The 24,510-nt window shown below is 41.7% G+C and overlaps 1 protein-coding gene and 1 long non-coding RNA gene across 8 annotated transcripts in view; one reads left to right on the top strand and one right to left on the bottom strand.

Moving 5' to 3' along the window:
* Positions 1-10,483, bottom strand: part of esr2b (estrogen receptor 2b) — a 35,688-nt gene extending 25,205 nt beyond the window's left edge. For 2 of the 7 annotated variants that reach the window (XR_002469643.3, XM_021573115.3), the window contains exon 1: positions 9,993-10,291. Coding sequence is in view for 1 of the 7 variants with exons in the window: in XM_021573115.3 (XP_021428790.3) it covers positions 9,993-10,031 (39 nt within the window). In the remaining 6 variants the exon portion in view is untranslated. 7 annotated transcript variants of the gene reach the window in all.
* On the top strand, positions 8,031-9,457 carry LOC149975222 (uncharacterized). Its single transcript, XR_016488963.1, has 2 exons — positions 8,031-8,146; positions 8,438-9,457. It is a non-coding gene; the product is annotated as an uncharacterized LOC149975222 (long non-coding RNA).
* Positions 10,484-24,510: the final 14,027 nt, after the last annotated feature.

Genomic DNA, 24,510 nt, shown 5'->3' with positions numbered 1-24,510 from the left:
TACAATGTCCGTTGGTGCGTGTGAGTACCTGTGCTGTGTGTTTTGGCTTTCGTGCCATTGTGGATTGCGCAGATGATTACGGGTCACCTCCCATGTGCTAATCATTGTGTGTGTGTTATTTATTAGAAATACTCCTCGCTCTTTTGTTTGGGTTTCAACACTGTGTTTTGTTATGTGTTTGTTTGGTCTTTGTCACTGTGCCCTTACACGGCATGCCGTAATTTGGGTGTAATAAAAATCCATACCACCCAGACTGCGCCTGTCTCCTGAATCATTTATGCCAGCGTTATTCAATAACTCTTACAATTCCAACAATTGAATCCTGAAAGATGTTCTGTTCTTAATTATACAACTACCTTTTTTGCCAAAGCAGAGATACTGAAAAAAATGTTTTCCCCGCGCTAAAGACATCTATATCAGTCTGCTAATAAAGGACTAGTAAAGGCACAGTGAATTGTATTTTTTATTTTGTTTTATGAATATTCATATACAGTGTGCAAAGCTGTCTTCAAGGCAAAGGGTGGCTACTTTGAAGAATCTCACATATAAAATACATTTTGATTTGTTTAACACTTTTTTGGTTACTACATGATTCCATATGTGTTATTTCATAGTTTTGATGTCTTCACTATTATTCTACAATGCAGAAAATATTAAAAATGAAGAAAACCCCTGGAATGAGTAGGTGTGTCTAATCTTTTGACTGGCACTGTATTTACATATATACAGTATATATACATAAACATTTTATTCTGATTTTTCATGGAGTGCTGCAGCACCCTCACCACCCCTACTTCCTGTGCCTATGTTCATAACCATATCATATGCCATTGCATAGACAACTTAAGTAAAGTGACTAATTTGAGGTGTTATAAAACAGTTATGAATGTGCTTAATACCCAGTGTTGGGGAAGCTCCTCTGAAAATATAGTTTGCCAAGCTACCAATTACTTCAAACCAAAATAATTTAATCTACACTAAAGCTACCTGTAAGACAAAATATTATTTAATGTTCATATGTATCTGTACTGTACTGTAATATACCGTACTCTTTTCAAACTGGGGGGGGTGGGGGGGTGGGGGGGGGGGGTTAGGGAGTCCGTGGAACAACAATAAAAAAGGCTTAGTGCAATACTTTTGTGAGAATTCATTTAACATTAAAAGGTTTGAAAACCCCTGCTCTACTCTGCTGAATTAGACTCAACTGTACTGTGCTGTACTCTGCTGAATTTAACTCTACTAGACTCTACTGTACACTACTGAATTAAACTGCACTCTACTGCAAAGTCACAAATCATAGGCCAAGGGACTATGCTGTTTGCTCAAAATAGGGAGTTGTTGAGAAACAATCAAATCTATTGGTTCTACAGACAGATGAGTCTTCTCTTTTCAGCAGTAGGCATTTGCTTTCCAAACTGTTTTTCTCAAGATTGTATTTTGAAATTTGCAAAAGACTAACTGATAGCAACCAACCATAGAAAAATAATCCATAGATGGCATTTCCAATTCGAATCAGGACTGGCAGCCATCTCTAGTGTGCCCAAATTGCTAAGGGAATAGGTTCCAAAACCCTTCTATGGATTATACAGTTGAAGTCTGAAGTTTACATACACTTGGTTGGAGTCATTCAAACTTGTTTTTCAACCACTCCTCAAATATATTGTTAACAAACTATAATTTTGGCTAGTCGGTTAGGACATCTACTTTGTTGTAATTTTTCCAACAATTGTTTACAGACAGATTTCACTTATATTTCACTGTATCACAATTCCAGTGGGTCAGAAGTTTACATACACTAAGTTGAATGTACCTTTAAACAGCTTGGAAAATTCCAGAAAATTATGTCATTGCTTTAGAAGCTTCTGATAGGCTAATTGACATAATTTGAGTCAATTGGAGGTGTACCTGTGGATGTATTTCAAGGCCTACCTTCAAACTCAGTACCTCTTTGCTTGACATCATGGGAAAATCATGGGAAAATCAAAAGAAATCAGCCAAAAATTCTAGCTCTCCACAAGTTTGGTTCATCCTTGGGAGCAATTTCCAAAAGCCTGAAGGTACCACGTTCATCTGTACAAACAATAGTACGCAAGTAGAAACACCATGGGACCACGCAGCCGTCATACCGCTCAGAAAGGAGACGCGTTCTGTCTCCTAGAGATGAACGTACTTTGGTGCGAAAAGTGCAAATCAATCCCAGAACAACAGCAAAGGACCTTGTGAAGATGCTGGAGGAAACAGGTACAAAAGTCAATTACGCACGGCTGCTATGCGGTCACTCTTCATCTCCACCCCTGAGGTGGAAATGCGATACCTCAGGAAGGAGACAGACTGATGAAAGAACAGGCATTTCTCAGCCTTGACGTACAAGTCATGATCCAACAGTCGTCCAAGTACCTTGCGCACCAAGGACACATGCTCAGCGCGTGTAGTGGAGTATATCAGAATGTCATCGCTATACACCACTACACCCAGCCCGTGTAGGTCCCTGAAAATCTCATCTACAAAAGATTGGAAGACCGATGGAGCATTCATCAACCCGTACGGCATGACGAGGTACTCATAATGCCCTGAGGTGGTACTAAACACCGTCTCCCTCTCGGATACGCACCAGATTGTACGTACTCCTGAGATGCAGTTTAGTGAAGAAGCACGCCCCTTGCATTGACTCAATCGCCTTGGCGATGAGAGGTAGCGGATAACTGTACCTCACCTTGATTTGATTGAGACCTCTATAATCAATGCACGGGCGCAGACCTCCATCCTTCTTCTTCACAAAAAAGAAAGTCGAGGAGGCGGGTGAAGTGGAGGACCGAATGTACCCCTGACGCAGGGATTCAGAAACACATGTCTCCATAGCCACCATCTCCGCTTGCGACAGGGGATACACGTGACTCCTGGGAAGTACAGTGTCTACAAGGTGATTTATCGCACAATCCCCCAGTCAATGGGGTGGTAATTGAGTCGCCTTCTAAACTAAGTGCTAATGCTCTGTCAATAAAATTCCCAGCTGCGTCTGAATCGACAAGCGCCTTATGCTGGGAATGCGGGGACAACTCAGGGAAACAAATAGGTACAAACAGGTGGACAACAGAGGACTCTGGATGAGAGTGGTGCATACTCACCTGGGGTGACGTTAGAGTGCCCTGTCTGCTGCCTCGACTCCCAGAGTGACCAACCCGGCACCGACTGACATTGTGCACTCTGCGGCCTCAGATGGTGCACGTGAAGGCCCCTCCTCCAGCCTCCCTATGCACAGCCCCTCACAACTCCATGGGCACCGGAGTGGAAGTGCTGGGAAATGGAACCGACAGAGCCCCTTCAGGACGTCCACGGAGGACCAGCAGGTTATCCAACCGGATGGACATATCCACCAGTTAGTCAAAGGTGGTGGTGGCATCCCTGCAGGCCAACTCCCGTCGGATGTCCTCACGTGAGCTGCATCGATAGTGGTTGATAAGGACCCTGTTGTTCCATCCTGCTCCGGTGGCAAAGGTCCGGAACTCCAGCGCAAAATCCTGTGCACTCATCGTCCCCTGTCTCAAATGGAAGAGTCGTTCACCCGCCGCTCTACCTTTGGGCGGATGGTCAAAGACGGCCCGGAAACGGCGGGTAAACTCCTTGAAGTGGTCCAACACAGCGTCTTCCTCTCCCCACACGCCGTTTGCCCACTCCAGAGCTCTACCCGAGAGGCATGAGAGGCATGAGATGAAGGCGGATACTCTCTCCCTTCCTGAGGGAGCTGGGTGAACAGTGGCCAGGTATAGGTCCAGTTGTAAAAGGAACCCCTGGCACTGTGCGGCCGTCCCATCATACTCCCCGTATTCCACTGGAGCTGGATCCGGACGGGACGTGTAGAGATAACCCTGGTTGAGCTGGTCGAGGCGCTGGAGAGACTTCCTGTTTCTCCCAGCTGTCCATGGTCTGGACAACGCGATCCATCATGCCACCGAGATGATGTAGCATATCCGCGTGTTCCTGGACGTGTTCCTGGACTCCTCTGACCGGGGTACTTGCTCCTGCTGACTCCATGATTGGTGTAGGATTCTGTTAGGAGTGTGTATTGGAGGTGAAGTCAGGTGCAGGAGAGCAGAGTGTAGTGAACAGGCACACTTTTTATTCCGGTCAAAATGACAGCACAAAATAACATAAAATGTGCCCAAAACACGGAACATAGACAAAAAGTAAGGCACATAACAATATCCACAATATCAAAATACACATAACACCAACAATCCTACACAAAGACATGATGGGGAACAGAGGAATAAATACATATGAATTGATTGCAGAATAAAAACCAGGTGTGCAGGGAACAAGACAAAACAAATGGATACATGAAAAATGGAGTGGCGATGGCTAGAAAGCCGGTGACGTCGACCGAACAAGGAGAGGAGCCGACTTCGGCGGATGTCGTGACAATGGGGACACAGATCATACTTTTTGGAGAAATGTCCTCTGGTCTGATGAAAGAAAAATAGAACTGGTTGGCCATAATAACCATCGTTATGTTTGGAGGAAAAAGGCGGAGGCTTGCAAGCTGAAGAACACCATCTCAACCATGAAGCACGGTGGTGGCAGCATCATGTTGTGGGGGTGCTTTGGTGCAGGAGGGACTGGTGCATTTCACAAAATAGATAGCATCATGAGGGAGGAAAATTATGTGGATATATTGAAGCAACATCCCAAGACATCAGTTAGGAAGTTAAAGCTTGGTCGCAAATGGGTCTTCCAAATGGACAATGACCCAAAAGCATACTTCCAAAGTTGTGGCAAAATGGCTTAAGGACAACAAAGTCAAGGTATTGTAGTGGCCATCACAAAGCCCTGACCTCAATCATTTAGACATTTCATGGCCCATCTTTGGACATTGTGTTAACAAACCTCCAGACGAGCTTCAATGCCATACAACACTCCCTCCGTGGCCTCCAACTGCTCTTAAATGCAAGCAGAACTAAATGCATCTTCAACTGATCACTGCCCGCACTCGCCCGCCCATTTTGCATCACTACTCTGAAAGGTTCTGACTTAGAATATGTGGACAACTACAAATACCTAGGTGTCTGGTTAGACTGTAAACTCTCCTTCCAGACTCACATTAAGCAACTCCAATCCAAAATGAAATCTAGAATCAATTTCCTATTTCACAACAAAGCATCCTTCACTCATGCTGTCAAATATACCCTCGTAAAACTGACTATCCTACCGATTCTTGACTTATAAATAAATAGCCTCCTACACTCTACTCAGCAAATTGGATGTAGTCTATCACAATGCCATCCGTTTTGTCACCAAAGCCCCATATACTGCCCACCACTGCGACCTGTATGCTCTCATTGGCTGGCCCTCGTTTCATATTCGTTGCCAAACCCACTGTCCCCAGGTCATCTATAAGTCTTTGCTAGGTAAGGCCCCGCCTTATCTCAGCTCACTGGTCACCATAGCAGCACCCACCCGTAGCACGCATTCCAGCAGGTATATTTCACTGGTCACCCCCAAAGCCAACTCCTACTTTGGCCGCCTTTCCTTCCAGTTCTCGGCTGCCAATGACTGGAACAAATTGCAAAAATCACTGAAGCTGGAGACTTTTATCTCCCTCACTAGCTTTAAGCATCAGCTGTCAGAGCAGCTTACCGATCATTGCACCTGTACATAGCCCATCTGTAAATAGCCCACCCAACTACCTCATCACCATGTTGTTATTTATTTTTTTGCTCTTTTGCACCCCAGTATCTCTACTTGCACATTCATCTTCTGCACATCTACCACTCCAGTGTTTAATTGCTAAATTGTAATTATTTCGCCAATATGGCCTATTTATTGCCTTACCTCCCTAATCTTACTACATTTGCACACACTGTATATAGACTTTTCTATTGTGTCATTGACTGTACGTTTGTTTATCCCATGTGTAACTCTGTGTTGTTTGTGTTGCACTGCTTTGCTCTATCTTGGCCAGGTCGCAGTTGTAAATGAGAACTTGTTCTCAACTGGCCTATCTAAAATGTAAAAAAATAAATAATATTAACACAACACAAGCACCCCTGCAACTGTAAGCATACTGGTAACTGCCAAAATAAAGGAAACACTTGAGTAAATGATGATACAAAGTATATATTATGGTGTGGGGTGCATTTTCCTGGATGGTTGCTGTCCACTTGTAGAATCTATTCCAAGGCGTATTGAAGCTGTTCTGGCAGCTCGCGGTGGCCCAATTAGGGCACTTTATGTTGGTGTTTCCTTTAGTTTGGCAGTTACCTGTATGTGCGTGTGATAAACCTTAATCCACTTTTATTTTTTAGAAACTATTGATCCTGTGTGGCTAAATTATGCTCTCTGGTGTATTTTGAACATTGAGAGTGGGCTCCTGTGGCTTTTCGCTCCTGGGCCCCTATAAGCCCTTTCATTAAACTGGCCCTGTGCGCGGATCTGTACTCTGCTAAATTCAACTACTGGACTGTACTGTGCTGTGCTGTCCAAACTTGTGAAACATAGACATCTTTTCACATCTGGAAAATACATTTAGCTTTCTGGATACATTGTTACAATGAGGATTCATTGTCAGATTGTGACAGGCAACTCCAATATCCATGTGACAGCCCCCCCCCCCCCCCCCCCCCCCCAACCCAAACGCTAATTAAGATGCCAGTTTCCACATGGCTTGACGTAGGAACTCACAAATAGACACAAATAGACTCAATAACAGTATTTTTTTATGGATACCCCCAGAATACAACTATTTGTTAAATAAATAACATTCATATTTACTTTCACCCATGAAAAATGTTAATATTCCTCTCACCTCCATGTTTTGTGATCCTTACCTGAATTGGCCACATGGATGACCTCTCCTATAGAGGACACACATTTTTATCTTTAAATTATTGCATAGCCCCCCTGGATTTTGGGTAATAAACACAATGACAACCAACCTGTGAGACAACCAACCCCTGGTCTCCCCTATCCTGTAAACAATGGTACTGTTCAGTGATACCTAGTACTTCACATTTATTTCACTTGCACACATTTTTCTTGTGCACAGGATATTCAGCTGTACAGGTAGTTTCATGTACAGGGCTCTCTCTCTAGCTGCTAATGAGAGATTGAACATCAGAAAATGAATATTTTCATTGCACACTCCCCCCACCACCAGTTTCGATAGCATTAAGATCAAAGCGCGGTTCAGGAGCCCTATGCCATTATTCACTGAGAACAAAGGTCAGCAATGACTCACTCATTTCCTCAGTGTTAGTGCCTTTAGAATACTGTACCAGTTGGACTAATGTCAATCGTAATGAAAAAGCATTGTGAATTCGGAAAAATAAATAAATTAAGAATTCATTAAGAAGATTGCATTCTAGAACATTTCCAGACAATGTTGTTCAGACAATGTGGAGGAGATAGTGATTGAGAGAGTGATTAAAGCAGAATGATTAAGTCAGCCATGCTCCCACATCGTTCCCTCTCAGATGGAGGCAAAGAGCCAGGGACACATACCTCCACACAAAGAGCTACAGCAGCCCCATTTAGCCTCCTTTCGCTCTCCCTCAATACTGACAAGTAAGCGCTCAAGAAAAGACTTGTCTCAATTTGAAGGAGGGAGAGAAAACGAGCCTTGTAAGCAAATTACACGGGAGGAGGAGTTGAGGGGCTGCTTTTGGTAGAGTAAAAACTCTTGTGAGAGTGGAGCTGAGCAGAGTGCAGTTGAGTGGAGCAGACAGGCTGATTATGGCACCTAGAGCTTGGAGGTAATTTACCTGTCACCTGTCACTGGAGCTCCTACACCTGGCTGGCAGCAGAGCCTTCCCCACTGTACTGTACCTCTGTGCTGTAGCAGCTAGCTCAACTACTCACCGCTTAACCACCCAGCTCCAAATAACACCAGCTATGCCTAACCACTCAAACATCAACCACATAGACCTCGTTTGTACGTGATAAACCCTTCTGAATGATGGTTTCTACATGGTTTATTGGTGTCCTCCCTCAAATTGCCCTGTGATAATTTATTCCTCCGAACCTGGTTCCTCTCTAGGTTTCTTCCTAGGTTCCTGCCTTCTAGGGAGTTGTTCCTGCTTACAGCTGAATGGAAAAGGAGATAACATCTGCAATGGAGGACAAGCTGTAATGTAATACCACGACTAAAGAGGTTCGTTGTAAACACATTGGCATGTACAGTACTATCCCTGATGGGCATGTTGTAGTAGTGTGCGAGGTTTAAGTTGAAACGTGACGCCTAAAGCTGGCTGCACAGCGCAACACACTCCTACAGCAGCCCTTATGTGCATGACTGCCAGTGACTGAGTGTGTAGCTGTGTGCCAGTGTGGGGCTGCGTTTGATTACTGCATGGAGGCATGTTTTAGTAACATGGTGTATTAGTTTTTGGATAATGTACAAACAAAGACAGTCTTTTGAAACCGTGACCTTGGTGTGTTTTAGGTGCTTGCCAACGGAATGTGTTTCAAGTGGTTGAAATGCAGGAGGACGGAAGGGGATGCACAGTTGGGTTATTATTTTTGTACATGACAGGACATCCCCCACACATAGCTCCCCCACAGTCAAGTTATTTGTAAGTAGAAAGGAGAGTAACCCACAGTAACAGTAAGATTAGTATTACATTGTGAGCAGTGTCAAGGCTATCAGAGGAGATTGCCAAATGTAAATCATGTTTGATTTATGATATGACCATTTTTGTTTATGTGATGATGAGAATTGGAAATATCATTTGGGTGCATAAAAATATGTTTTAAAACAGTGTAAATAAGATAACACTAGCAACAAAAAGGCACTTGCTGTCATTTTGGTCATAGGTGTGATGTGATGCATGCAAGCCAGGGTTAAATAGGCTAACACTTGCCTAATATTAGCTTATAATTGCTTGTTAGTGAGGCAACAATTGTTCTGCCCCTCTGTATCCTAAATCCATACCAAATACCAAATATTTTTGGTGGGTAATATTTCCCAAAAAAAATCTATATATTTTTTTTTACAACCATACCAAATCCAAATCTATCTGTACATTTAAATACGATCTTCTGCTGGTAATCAACCAAAGCAAACAACCCGTCTAGCCATTCATCCTCTATTTCACACAATCTGGGCAGGGTTCTTTTCTAAATGAGGAGGGAGCAGGCAGGCAGCCATAATAAGGGTATGAGTCTCTTATCACCTGAAGTTACTGGTATATTATCAACCTATGTTATCTCCCACGGACAAACCCAACTGTCCAAATATCACTTCTCAACCTCTGATTATCCTAGATTGCATGCCTCTTTAAAGCCTTTGCTAAGTTTACATGCCTCTTGTTGTTTCTCAAATTGCTCATGTGTTTCTTTTCGTGGAAGTCTAGATCAATTTGCTATTTAAAGTGTTTTTATAAAATTATAGTACTGGACTGGAATGTTTGTAATGGTCAACTACAGCAGTAATAATACATTCATTACATTATAAAAGGGTATGAGATAATGCCTAGGCTACTGTGTCACTGAGTAGCCTACAGTATATAAGCTACCGATATTTCAAGTAAAGTATAATAATGTGTGCCAAGCATATAGCAATATATAGCTGTTAATTCAACTTGATGAGTCCAGATCTGTTATATGTTTGTCACCAAATCTATAGTATATAAAATCTTAAACTACTGTTAATCTAAATCACAACTGTAGCCGAAACGAAATGTCTCATCGATTTACTGACAGTAGCCTAAGGATATCCACAGACCACAATACGAGTTATAGATTTGAAATAATATAGCCTTGGATACTCTACCAAATCACACATCAAAGAAAATATTTTACAACGCTTTAACACAGTGTTTCTATTAAAGTGTAAACGGCTAGCTAGTAATTTCATATAGGCCTATGACAATTGTGTGAGTAACTTTTTCAACATAATCTAGCTGTCACTTATATACAATCATGTTCAGCTTTTTACTTTCACTTTGTTTCTCAGTTTCAAAGACGCCAATAGGATACAATAGTTTGATCAAACCAACCTGCCACTTTGTAGTTTGATCTGCTGCCAAGCCTGTCATCAGTGGACGGGGACCTCTTTCCCAGTCGGTGAATTGAGCCAAGTGCCAGCTGCCTAGGGTTGCAGCGCTTCCGTGGAGTTACTGTAGAGCACACTCGCACAACTAGAGAAAACAGAAAAAGAAACGGCGACGCAGCCTAAGTTTATTATAGTCCAAAACATGTACGCGTGCGCGCAGCAGTGTTCTAGAATATTGGACCGTTGACTTTCATAGCCTAGCTCAAACAAATTTCACCATCTGTCAACACATCCAAATGAATTGAGGACCCGTAACAGAGAAGAAGCCTTTGTTGGGAATTGTGGGGAGGTACTGTAGGTGTGCGTTCGGGCTGTGCATTCCACGTGGATGGTGGTCTCAGAGCCGTGTAGCTACAGTACATGGAGTGTACAAAACATTAGAAACACCTGTTCTTTCCATGACCAGGTGAATCCATATGAAAACTGTGATCCCTTATTGATGGCACTTGTTAAATCCACTTCAATCAGTGTTGATGAAGGGGAGGAGACAGGTTAAAGAAGGATTTTTAAGCCTTGAGACAATGGGCAAGACAAAAATATTTAAGTGCCTTTGAACCAGTTATGGTAGTACAAGAGTTCCCAAACTTTTTCACCCTGGGCCCGAGCACTGTTCAGGACACAAACTGTTCACACCCTTCTTGTTGGTGCAGAGAATTTTGCAGGTTGAAAGCTTATTTCCTGCAATTCTATACATTTTGCCATATCTAATGTGTATTCATGTGATATTTGAGTAACTAAAAAATTACAACAATATCTATGGGATAAAAAAACAAAATAAAAAAACGTTAGCTGATATGGGTTAGTTGATCTGGACATTTCTGATAAGTTATAAATAGCTCTCTAAGCAAGGTATGCAATGACTAACATGACAAGAGGAATTGATGATGCACTACCCAATTATGAAATTGCACCTTATGCATTCTACTATTACAACTTATTACAATTTACAAGAGTACGTTTAAAGCCGGAATGAGTTTCTTTAAAAATATGAAAAATAAATAGGAACCACTGCAGTAGTAGTTTCCCTTGGATATCAAGAATGGTCCACCACCCAAAGGACATCCAGCTGACTTGACACAATTGTGGGAAGCATTTGAGTCAACATGGGCCAGCATCCCTGTGGAACGCTTTCGACGCCGTTTAGAGTCCATGCCATGACAAATTGAGGCTGTTCTGACTGCATAAGGAGGGTGCAACTCAATATTAGGAAGTTCCTAATGTTTTGTACACTCAGTGTATGTCACAATGTGGACTATGATTTACATTGCTAACGTAGGCATGTAGAAAAGAGAGTCTTGTTATGGATAAAATATAACTGCTCCATTGGGTCATTAATTTGTTACTTCTTTTTGCCAAGTTTATCTGTTCTGAAAGCACTAGGATGAAACGTTTGCTGATGTCACAGACCACACCCTCTCTAGTCTGAGCCGCTGTTTCATACACTGCAGCGGTGCGCACGTATCTGTTGTCCTAATATTAATAGTCCTCACCAGAATACTATTGTTTGCAATAACTAATCGAGAGTGCATTGACATTTAATCAAGATTAATTGGCCTTAAGCTTGTTAATTGGACAAGAGCCAGAGCTCAGCCTAATCATCATCTCTTAAACAGGATTGTCCCTTTGGCCACCGTTTCATTTCAACAAGAATGCAAAAAAAAAAAACACACCCATTGCTGACAGGTGTATAAAATCGAGCACATCACCATGCAATCTCCATAGACAAACATTGGCAGAAGAATGGTCTTCCTGAAGAGCTCAGTGACTTTGAACGTGGCACCTTCATAGGATGCCACCTTTCCAACAAGTCAGTTTGTCAAATGTCTGCCCTGCTAGAGCTGCCCCGGTCAACTGTAAGTGCTGTTATTGTGAAGTGGAATTGTCTAGGCGCAACAACGGCTCAGCCCCGAAGTGGTAGGGCATACAAACTCACAGAACGGGACTGCCAAGTCTTGAAGGGTGTAGCGCGTAAAAATCGTCTGTCCTTTGCTCTAACACTTTCTACGAGTTCCAAACTGCCTCTGGAAGCAATGTCAGCAAATCACGCTTCGCCATCTAGCAGTCCGATGGACAATTCTGGGTTTGGCAGATGCCAGGAGAACGCTACCTGCCCGAATGCATAGTGCCAACTGTGAAGTTTGGTGGAGAAGGAATAATGGTCTGGGGCTGTTTTCAATGGTTCGGGCTAGGCCCTCTCCTGTTTCAGCATGACAACGCCCCATGCACAAAGCGAGGTCCAGACTTAAATGGTTTGTCGAGGTTGATGTGGAAGAACTTGACTGGTCTGCATTAAAGCTCAGACCTCACCCCCATCGAACACTTTATTTTTATTTAGACTGATTGCGAGCCTGGCCTAAAAGCCCAACATCAGTGCCAGACCTCACTAATGCTCTTGTGTCTCAGTGGAAGCAAGTCCCCACACCAATGTTTCAACATCTAGTGGAATGCCTTCCCAGAAGAATGGAGGCTGTTATAGCAACAAATGGGGGACCAACTCCATATTAATGCCCATGATTTTGGAATGAGGTGTTTGACGAGCAGGTATCCACATACACTTGGTCATGTAGTGTAGCTCCTTACCAATGATGTAGGCTATATAAACCCTGGAATGCTGATGCTGAGTATTGGCCAATGAGGGGCTTTGAAGCCACCGTTCGGCCATATTGGCACTGCCCAGAAGGAGCAGTCCTCCATAGGAATTAATGGAATTCTACAGTATTTCAATTAAATGTTTCAAGGACAAAATTACATGTATGTAAGTATTGTTGGTTTTAGTGGGGACTGTAACATTAGTACTTTCCCAAAAATGATACATTTTTTAAATATATATTTTCATATTTTTGTATGTTTAGCTGACATAATATATTTTAGAAGTATGCATTAACGTGTCTTTAATAGAATAAACATGGCATAAACAAATATAGCCTTTAATAAATGCATTACTATAGCTTCCAAAATATATTTTACAACAGAGCAGGAGCGCTAAGATGGAGGCGTGATGGCTTCAAAACAGCGGCCCCTGTTAGTCATCTAGTGTGTATATACATTATTTGCCCTCACCTAGTATTTGTTTACATCTTTGCTTCTAATGATTTTCTAATGTTTTTATATAAACTCTCTAAAAGGCAGATGCCATCATGGCATTTGTACATACATACACGGCAACTGTGGCGTGCAAGATCCTTTTACTAGTGTCAGACCATCCACACCTTGCCTGAGTTCTCCCAGTGCCATAGTCACTACTGATTTTATGTATGTTTTATTTTATTTTATGTAAATGAGATTTCTGTATTTCATTTTCAATACATTTGCTAAAAATTTCAAAAAACATGTTTTCACTTTGTCATAATGGGGTGTTGTGTGTAGATGGGTGAGCAAAAAATCTATTTAATTGATTTTTAATTCAGGCTGTACACATAAAATGTGAAATAATCAAGGAGTAATACTTTCTGAAGAAACTCTATCGTAATAATATTGAATTGTGAGGCCTCTGGCAATTTCTAGCCCTAATAGTCACAGTCCCATAAGAGCGGAGTCAATTGTGTCCAAGCATAAATACAAAATTAACATTATTTGCCTAAAATATAAAATAACATGTGCAGGCCTACTATTTGGGAAAAGAACATGATAAACAGCATGTGCTGAACATGTGCTGAACATGGAATGCTGAACCTAAAACAAGTTTTCCAGATGGATCTTCAGTACAAGAGGAGCTGAGGACAGCATCCACTCTTTTCATAGTACAAGGCCCCATATACCCAGTTCCTGGGAAGCTGAGAAGTATACACTATGTTACTTAATTCATTCAGAAGGCAGGATAGCAACCAGTATTCATCCAGTACCGTCTCTCTCATCCTCTCCTCCATCTTCATGATGACACTGAGCCTATTACCTGAGTCCCTGTAAGATATGGTAACAGGATGTCAAATTGCATGTGTAATCACTAGTTGGCTATTTTATATCCAAAATCGTGATTGGAAAAGGAAACTTAGAATTGGAACTGTGTGTTCCCACTTCTGTTCCCCTCCCCTATATTAGCGCTGCTTTAAGGGGACAGAGAGGGTAGCACTTCCCAGAGACATGGGGAGACATCGAGCATATGCTAGCTCTGAATCATATTGTGGGTGGAGTGGGCACATTCGTAGCTGAGGTTACACTGCGCAGCATGCAGGTTAATTCATCTTTACCACAAATTCTTCTGTTACTCATCCCTGAATTATTTCCATTGCCCCAGTACTCTACCCAAGCATTGGCAGTAATGACAGGCAGGAGGAAGGGACTGGGTTCCAGGTGTTTTCATCTGCCCGCTAGCTATTACTCTGGTATTAGACCACATATTCAGCATCGTGTCCCCAGAGCTAAGCTCCAGGTTAGGTCAGGGGAAGAATGAAGAAATATTAGCAATGATATAATTGTATCCTGCAGTCTGTAATGGACAGTCTGCACATTACGTAGGTTATGACTGGACATGACTGGAATGCAAAAAAAAGTTTAGGGTTAGGGTGAAGTAATAGCCAATTAATAGCAGTTTATACATCCTGGATGGTCTAATCCTGGATGGTGATTGGTTAAAACCACATTCAAACCGTTGTTTATTTCATGAGTACCACCAGCTCGTATTACCACATTCAAACCGTTGTTTGAATGTGAGAGACGCAGGCTCGGTCTCGGCCTTTAAGCCTTTACTGAAGACTCATCTCTTCAGTAGGTCCTATGATTGAGTGTAGTCTTGCCCAGGAGTGTGAAGGTGAACGGAAAGGCACTGGAGCAACGAACCGCTCTTGCTGTCTCTGCCTGGCCGGCTCCCCTTTCTCCACTAGGATTTTCTGCCTCTAACCCCATTACAGGGGCTTAGTCACTGGCTTACTGGTGCTCTTCCAATGCCGTCCCTAGGATGGGTGCGTCACTTGAGTGGGTTGAGTCACGGACATGATCTTCCTGTCCGGGTTGGTGTCCCCTTCGGGTTCGTGCCGTGGGGGAGAACTTTGTGGGCTATACTCAACCTTGTCTCAGGGTTGTAAGTTGGTGGTTTGAGGATATCCCTCTAGTGGTGTGGGGGCTGTGCTTTGGCAAATAGGGTGGGGTTATATCCTGCCTGGTTGGCCCTGTCCGGGGGTATCGTTGGACGGGGCCACAGTGTCTCCTGACCCCTCCTATCTCAGCCTCCAGTATTTATGCTGTAATAGTTTATATGTCGGGGGCTAGGATCAGTCTTTTATATCTGGAGTATTTCTCCTGTTTTATCCGGTGCCCTGTGTGAATTTATGTATGCTCTCCCTCTCTCTCTCTCTCTCTCTCTCGCTCTCTCTCTCTCTCTCTCCTCGGAGGACCTGAGTCCTAGGACCATGCCTCAGGACTACCTGGCCTGATGACTCCTTGCTGTCCCCAGTCCACCCCAGTCCACCTGCTGTTGCTCCAGTTTCAACTGTTCTACCCGCGGCTAGAGAATCCTGACCAGTTCACAGGACGGACCTGCTGTTTTCGTCTCTCTCTCATTGACATTGACTGACCGGGTGAATCGAGTTTAAAGCTATGAACCCTTATTGATGTAACTTGTTAAATCCACTTCAATACATGTAGATGAACAGAAGGACACAGGAAAAAGAAGGATTTTGAAGCCTTGAGACAATTGAGACATGGAGTGTGTATGTGTGGCATTCAGAGGGTGTATGGGCAAGACAAAATATTTACGTGCCTTTGAACGGGGTAGGATAGTAGGTGCCAGGCACACCAGTTTGAGTATGTCAAGAACTGCAATGCTGCTGGGTTTTTCACGCTCAACAGTTTCCTGTGTGTATCAAGAATAGTCCACCCATAGTCCACTCATTGGATATCCAGCCAACTTGACACAACTGTGGGAAGCATTGGAGGCAACATGGGCCAACATCCCTCTGGAATGCTTTCGACACCTTGTAGTGTCCATGCCCTGACAAATGGAGGCTGTTCTGAGGGGGGAAAAGTAGGAAAGCATGCATCTCAATATGAGGAAGGTGTTCTTAATGTTTTGTATACTCAGTGTATAAAGTGGGTAAAACAGGATGTTAACATTATTAAAGTGACCAGTGTTCAATGACGATGTACATAGGGCAAAGCGGTATCTAAGGTGCAGGGCATAAACTTGATCTCCAATGTAAAAACACATCTAGACATTATTTCCCCTTTCTTTTAGTTTAGCATTTGGTTATGTCTTTCCTTTCTCTTGTCTAGTATAGCTATTTAGCTTAGATAGCTAGGCTAGCTTGGCATAGAACGCATAGAACTAACGACCAGCCGTGCCTTACAACTCTCATGCCAATATATCCTCCAAACCACAGCTTCTCTGGCATTATAACTTAATTTAGGAGTGGTTTGGAGAACAAACTGTTTAAATGCAATGACTTGACAGGCAGTAATTCATTGACTTCATTACCCTAACAGCATGGAGGGAGAGGGAACACAGTCTGCTCATGTTGTGTGGATACTACACACAGAACTCCATCCACATAGTCTTGTGTTTCTTATCAGAGCTATTAGGGAACAGCTTTTGGGAACTACTTCCCACCAGAAGATCCTGGAACTTGAGTTTCACAGTAATTGAATTGTGTTCTGGGTTTCCAACCAACAGCTGTAGAGGAGTATAAAACAGGTGACCTAGATCTTTCCTTGGTAAAAATCCTTATCCTGTCAGACTAATTTAGTACTTTCTGAATATTCTGGCAGGACTGAGGCTGTCCTCTGTGGCCCTGACAAGAAAGGGGTTGTGAAAAACAGTGTGCATGAGAAACCGGCCATGTCCCAAGGCCATAGCATACACACACAGGACTAGAGGACAAAGGGAGCTCATCAGCTCAACACTGGAAAACTGGAGAACTCCACAGGCTCCAGATGCAATATGCTACAACACACAGCACAGACACTTTACTGTAATATATGATAACAGGCTTTATATGGACTGTCTGTTGTTTTGATGCAAGTATTTCAATGTGAGCTCCTTTCGAAGATTAAGATTATTTTATTGATCAATTGCACATAAAGTTAAACCGAAATTTGACTTCCACTTTTAATCCAACCCCACCTAAAGACATACGTACATGTTTTGGAGAGGTGCAGGGGGCTGCCACGTCTTGCTTCAGGGCACAATGCCAGGCAATAGCTTCTTTGATTTGATACCAGCAACCCTCCATTTGCCATCTCACTTCCCTCCAGATGTTTTGGACCCTCCAGCTGCTAGCTTCTTGCATCTCTAACCGCTAGACTACCTACAGTGCTGTACTGTTACAGTTGAAACACCTGGCTGCATGCCTGCTGCTCACATAACAGCCAGTTAGATTACTGTAAGAAGAATTTCTGAGCAAACTCACAGAGAGGCCAGTGATTAACACACCCACACACGCATGCACATGTGCACACACACACACACATCCGCTGGACCTTCATCAGTGTGTTCACACACAACTGGGGATAGAATACCATTGATGAGGTTAAGAGGGAAACGCAGCTAAAGCCCCGCTCAAGACCTTTCATTGAAATAATTCAGAACAACGATGTTATGACAACGATGTTGTCTAGTTCACATGGATTGGCCATAATTGACAAATCTGTTATTGTCCTTCATGATCACTCAGTATCAGGTAACATCAGGATTATTTAGCCCCAACATAGCAAGATGCTGACCCTGAACCAGAGCCTCATCACCATGCTGTTCTCACATAATCCTGATTTAATACATTATTTACAGGTCTATCTCACAGGTGTTGTGCAGTTACATACTGTTAATCCTAAATCTGGATTTATGTAACTGCACAACTGCTGCTATGGAGAAGGCTGTTTATGTAATCTGGGCCTGGGGCATCATGTGAATGGCCCCTTGGTCCCCTTGCCTTGTCTCCTCTCACCTAGCATCTACAGTACAGACATAGGCATAGTACATCCTCATCATTGTCTGTGAGCCTGTAAAATGGGCTTAGTGGGGAGGTGTGCGTGCCTGCGTGCGTGCATGCGTACGTGCGTGCGGAGAAGCTCTGAGGAGCTATTGGAGAATGTTATTGGTTTATGGACGCGCTGAGTGATAATTTATGGCTAAAGTGTTCTCTGCATCTAGAACACATTGTAATAGGGAGGAATCGTCTGCTGTTTCAATAGTGCATCATTAACCTTAACCCCCTGCTCACACACCATCCCTCCCCAAAAAAAATCAACATGATATGGATTGATAGCATCAAATAACACTCAAATTACATAGGAAAAATAAATCTTTCTCTCTCTCTGTCCATGAAGGGCTAGGGCCTTGGCATCAGCTTGGCACTCATTGAGAAATATCTGTATGCACAGAGTATCCTCCAATCAAGGAATACCTAACAACAAAACCTGTGTACCAACATTTTTGGTGGGTATTTAGCTCAACTATGGCCTGATGATGGTTATGTAACAGATTAATGAAGCAGTAAGTAGTTGCAAAGTTGTTAATTCGCTAACATTCTAACGTTGTCCGTGATGAGATTCAAACACGCAACCTTTGGGTTGCTAGACGTTTGTGTTATACACCTATATTTTGTATTTATTGAAATGCCTCTTGTACTGAGATGCAGTGTCTTAGACCACTGCGCTACTCGGGAGCTGAGTATGTATCCACCCCAACCAATCACCGTCCTTTCGGTTTTGCCTTAAGTAACTTTCTGTCTTATGTAATCATACTAAACATAACATATCAAATCAAAGTTTATTGGTGGCGTACACAGTTTAGCAGATACAGTATGGTAATTTGATTGTCTCGGATTTACATTTACCATGTTACGTCTAATCTGAGACCAGGCTGTAGATATATATACGTATGTACAGTATGGTGATTAGGAAGCATTTCAGTACTATGGAATATTTATCCCTTACACACACGCACACACACACACACACACACACACACACCGTTTTTTAATCACAATTAACTGTAAAATCTGAGAGGTTCATTATGTCAAAAGGAACCTGGAGTTACAGTAAAGAGAGGTGGATTGCCTTCTCAATCTGCAACTATTAACTTTAAGATCCATTTAGATTCATTCATTCTCGGATGGATACAGTAAACAGACATTTTATTGCTCCTTGTGACTGTAATGGGAGAGGAGCATTTGCTCAGGTTAAGTAAAGTACTTTTAAATCCTGCAGGCTTTACGACTGAGACTGGGGTAAGACTGCATTTTCATGCAGGGAAATTTGTTCTGAGGAGAAGTATATATTTAATTAGACTCAGGCTTTAACAATGGATCTCAAGACTGAAATTTCAACATACTGTTGCTTCGCAAAATACAGACAGGGACTCACTCTCTCTCTTTCTTTCTGTCTCTCTTTTTCCCTCTATCTCTGCCTAATATCAGAGCTGACACACTTTAATGTACCAAATGGTTGTTCTCTCCTCCCCAATACCAATGACACTATTCAGTAGTAAACTCTTCTCTGTTGGGACTGTACTATCTCTGACAATAGACAAGGAGGAGGTTAATATGAGTTTGGCAGTGGTAAAGTATATTCTGAGGGAGGATTTTTCTCTTCTTTTCTGTTCGTTCACTGCGCGAAGGCCTTTCAATGCCCTGATGTGACGGAAATTGAAATCCTGAACGGAATCAGGGAATTGTGGCCAGCACAAAGAGAAGGCCATTCAATCAGGAAGGTCCCTGCACATCTCTCTTCCATCTTGTGATGTGAATTACACGTCAGCCATGATCCTCTACTCCATGTCTGTGTGATATGTGATGTTACAGGTCTCTGAGGTGACACACACATTTGTCTTAACAACCTGCAAAATGTCCTACTTCAAAATACAGTACCAGTCAAAAGTTTGAACACATCTACTCATTCAAGGGTTTTTCTTTATTTTTACTATTTTCTACACTGTAAAATAATAGTGAAGACATCAAAACTATGAAATAGCACACATGGAATCATGTAGTAACCAATAAAGTATTAAAGCAATCCAAATGTATGTTCTGTTTGAGATTCTTCAAAGTAGCCGCCCTTTGCCTTGATGGCAGCTTTGCACACTCTTAAAAAAAGAAATAAAACCCTTTAATGAGTAGGTGTGTCCAAACCTTTGACTGCTACCCCACCACACCAGATATTTATAACATACTCACTTACACTTCCCAGATTTGACTGCTTCACTGGGTCTTTTTCTCTACAGTTTGACCCCTCCTGACCCTCTGTTGATCTCTCTGTTGTCTACTGTCAACTCTCAGCCCTCTGCTTTTCTGGATGCTCTGCTGCTTCCCAACCTAGCAACTCACACATTTACAATTCTGCTACCATAAGAACATAATTATATCTGGGTCTACATGTGTACAGTGTGTATGTGTACTGTGTATGTGTACTGTGTGTGTGTGTGTGTATATGTGTCTGTATGTAGAGGGATTGCTGAATGCAGTTTCCCCCTTCCAAGCCCTGCTGTGTGCTCCCCTGATCCACTGATGTAATCCTGAAAGATCATCCAACTATTTCATCAACAGCAGAATGATTGTGCCATATCACAACTTTACTTACTGATCATGGACTGACTTGGCAACTCAAGGAGGAAACCACAAGGAGGCTCAATGGCCCCATCTACTGAAACCATCTATCCTGTGATCTCATCACAGCTGATTGTTTATTTTTATGATTGTTCTTTACATTTAATCCTGCATGAAGAGTAATCCACAAAAACATGTAGGCTGCAGATTATTCTATTGTATTATGTTTGTATTGTAGACATAGCCTTGATTCTTTGTGTTTATGTCTTGCTGTCCTGAAATTAAGCCATCTAATCACTTGAGTCCGCAGTGAATCGAACATGTTCCAATACCATGTCAATTAGGGTTATCCCACTGGACACACCAACATGGACATTTGGGTAATATTTGGTTGAGACGTTGATCAATGAGATTTTAACCTTTATTTACCCACTCAAAACGACAGCCAGAGGTTTGTTGAATTCTCAATGTGTTATCACTATACTTGCAACCATTTAAAAGTGCAACAAAGCTCAAATGGGAATACAATGTCAGATATTTTGTATTGATACAACAACGTAATGTGTTATCACAGTGCTTTATCAATTAGCACAACCAAATTACCTGGATTGCAGTTGAGATTACATTAAAAGTACATGGCTCAAGTGATCAATAGTGCTCAGCTTATTATAGCAATTGTAGAGATCTCCACAGACTTGCGACCCTTGCATGCTATCTTGAACATGCACGCCTTCTATGATTACATAAGAAGACACTTATAGTGACATTAACCTCAAAATATGGCCATGGATGTGTTCCTCAGTTTAAGGTTGAATAAATACTGTTACATTAGTTTGTAAAATAGCCTTAACTTTAGGCTATTACTGCCTGGTATAGCAACTGCTCGGCCTTCGACGGCAAGGCACTACAGAGGGTAATGTGTACGGCCCAGTATATCACTGGGGCCAAGCTTCCTGCCATACAGGACCTCTATACCAGGCGGTGTCAAAGGAAGGTCCTAAAAATTGTTAAAGACTCCAGCCACCCAAGTCATAGACTGTTCTCTCTGCTACCGCATGGCAAGCGGTACCGGAGCGCCAACTCTAGGTAAAAAAGGCTTCTAAACAGCTTCTACCCCTAAGCCATAAGACTCCTGAACATCTAATCAAATGGCTACCCAGATTATTTGCATTGCCCCCCTCTTTTACACTGCTGCTACTCTCTGTTATCATCTATGCATAGTCACTTTAATAACTCTACCTGCATGCACATATTACCTAAATTACCTCGATTAACCGGCAATCCTGCAGATTAACTTTGTACCTGTACCCCCCGTTTATAGCCTCGCTATTATTATTTTACTGCTGCTCTTTAATTATTTGTAATTTTATTTTTATTTTTTATTTTTCTTAAAACTGCATTGTTGGTTAAGGGCTTGTAATTAAGCATTTCACTGTAACGTCTACACCTGTTGTATTCGGCATGTGACAAATACAATTTGATTTGATTTGATTTGAAAATGAAAAAGCAATATTGAACTGTGATTGACAACGCAACCAAATATTAATATTTAAAGGCGATCTAATACATGGATAGTTCCATCTGAGCCACTGGCTTCATTATATTCCTTAACTTTTATTTTTGGTTTAGTTGGAGATGTGAATCCAACATATCATTCATTTGTTAAGTTGTCAACAAGTTAATAGTCTATTGATTGTACTGAAAACGTAATACTGAATTGTGTTTGGTTGTCAACGCAACCAAATATCAACATTTGAAGGAGATGTATCTTCTGTGACCAACAGATGCATATCAATATTCCCAGTCATGTGAAATCCTCAGGGCCGAACACATTTCTTTCAATTGACTGATTTCCTTATATGAACTGTAACTCAGTAAAATCTTTGAAATTGTTGCCTGTTGCGTTAATATTTTTGTTCAGTGTAGTATCAATGATGATATATGACATGATATACGACTACGACTTATAAAGTACATTTTATTTGCTCTGTTAAACCATTTGGAATGACTTTGATAGCAACAGTGAATCTATTTAGTTATTAAGCAGAGATCTCTCAATAATCATTCTCAGGATAGCACATTGGAAGTAGTCAGTGACAAATATCAAAGCAGGGCTTGGTTAAAACCCTGGATGGGAGCACCTCCAGTAGCAGGTGCTGCCCAGCCTATAGTTTTTTTCTGATATTGGATATAACGTTGAAAATCTGACTTTGTTTCAAAGGCAAATTCCACATATTTTATACCAGGTTTGTCTATATTGGAAATTGGTTACCATGATGACATAATCCTGTTGTTGAACTTTCACTCTCAAAACAACAGTTGATTATTACTTTTTTCAAATCCAATATTTTTTACGTGTAGGTTCTACGTCACGATATGTTGACAAATTTGGTTGAAACAACGTTGATTCAACCAGCTTGTGACCAGTGGGATATCACTGGTTCATGCTGAGTCTACTGCCACTCCGGTAACCATTCTAAGAATTCACTGCATCAGATAAGCTTCCTGGAAACAGACCAATTACATCCATTAATATTTAATTCACCAGACTAACCAGACTGGCTGGTCCATAAACAAAAAACAACCTCTCCGCTCAGGTGAATCACACAGACAAATAAGTAGCTGGCCACGCTTTAAAATTACAATATTAGCCAGTGGTGGAAAAAGTACCTAATTGTCATACTTGAGTAAAAGTAAAGTTACCTTGATTGAAAATTACTTAAGTAAAAGTGAAAGTCACCCAGTAAAATACTACTTGAGTAAAAGTCCAGAAGTATTTGGTTTTAAATATACTGACGTTTCAAAAGTAAATATAATTGCTCAAATATACTTAAGTGTCAAAAGTTAAAGTTAAAGAATAAATTATTTCAAATTCCTTATGTTAATCAAACCAGATGGCATGATTTTTTAAAACAGAGATTTAACAGACACTCCAACACTCATTTACAAATGAAGCACTTGTGTTAAGTGAGTCCACCAGATCAGAGGCAGTAGGGATGACCAGGGATGTTCTCTTGATAAGTGCGTGAATTAGACAATTTCCCAGTCCTGCTAAGCATTCAAAATGTAACGAGGTCTTCTGGGTGTCAGGGAAATCATGTGGAGTAAAAAGTACATTATTTTCATTAAGAATGTAGTGGAGTAAAAGTATAAGTTGTCAAAAAATATAAATAGTAAAGTACTGATACCCCAAAAACTACTTAAGTAGTACTTTAAAGTATTTTTACTTAAGTACTTTACACCCCTGCTATTAGCCCTATAAGGGAGACTACACTCTCAATGGGGACTGACTAAAAAGGTGGCTTTGTATTTTCACTGACAACTGAAGTGATTCAGGAGAGAATTCCGATTTAAAATCTTGGCTGGAAAATATAAGTAGCCATATTGAGTGTAGCTGATTTATTGCAAAAAGCTGTGAAATGTTTTGTTTTAATCTCCCCACCTTTGTTGAACTCAAACATGATTCATTTCATTAATTTGATTAATCGCATGCTTTTTCTGATCATTTTTAATAATGTGGGAGCAAAATCAAACACTTCACTTTAAGCCTCTGGATTGTCAAAAGAAAAACTCATTATAGAAGATTTCCCATGTGTTACTAAAACAAAGAAAGAGTATTAAAGTTTATGTGTGCCTGCTTGCTTGCTTCAAATGTTTATTAATCTCCATGAGGAAAATAGATAAGCATTAGAGAAGATTTATAGTGAACCAAAATACACCACTAGAGGGCTGTCTTTCCATACAACAAATTCAAATGAGGAGGCATCCCAGAGGTGCTCCATGTCCCTGTTGGATGAGCTATGGAGTAACACCCCTGTCATATAAAAAAAACATGGACACATAACCCTGAAGCCCTTCAAACCCTGGGACCTTTGTGCCATGTTGCTTTATGAGAGGGTTGACACACAGCACGTATTCACTGACCCAAATCCTCCTCAGAGGCTGTTACAGAGAAGGAGGTTTCACAACCTCAGAGAGAGGAGAGGTTCT

The sequence above is a fragment of the Oncorhynchus mykiss genome, chromosome 19, assembly GCF_057628025.1.
Source record: "Oncorhynchus mykiss isolate SJ-2025 chromosome 19, ASM5762802v1, whole genome shotgun sequence".
NCBI lineage: Eukaryota > Metazoa > Chordata > Actinopteri > Salmoniformes > Salmonidae > Oncorhynchus > Oncorhynchus mykiss.
Note: the sequence above shows the minus strand (reverse complement) of the source record. Positions and strands in the feature narration are given on the sequence as shown.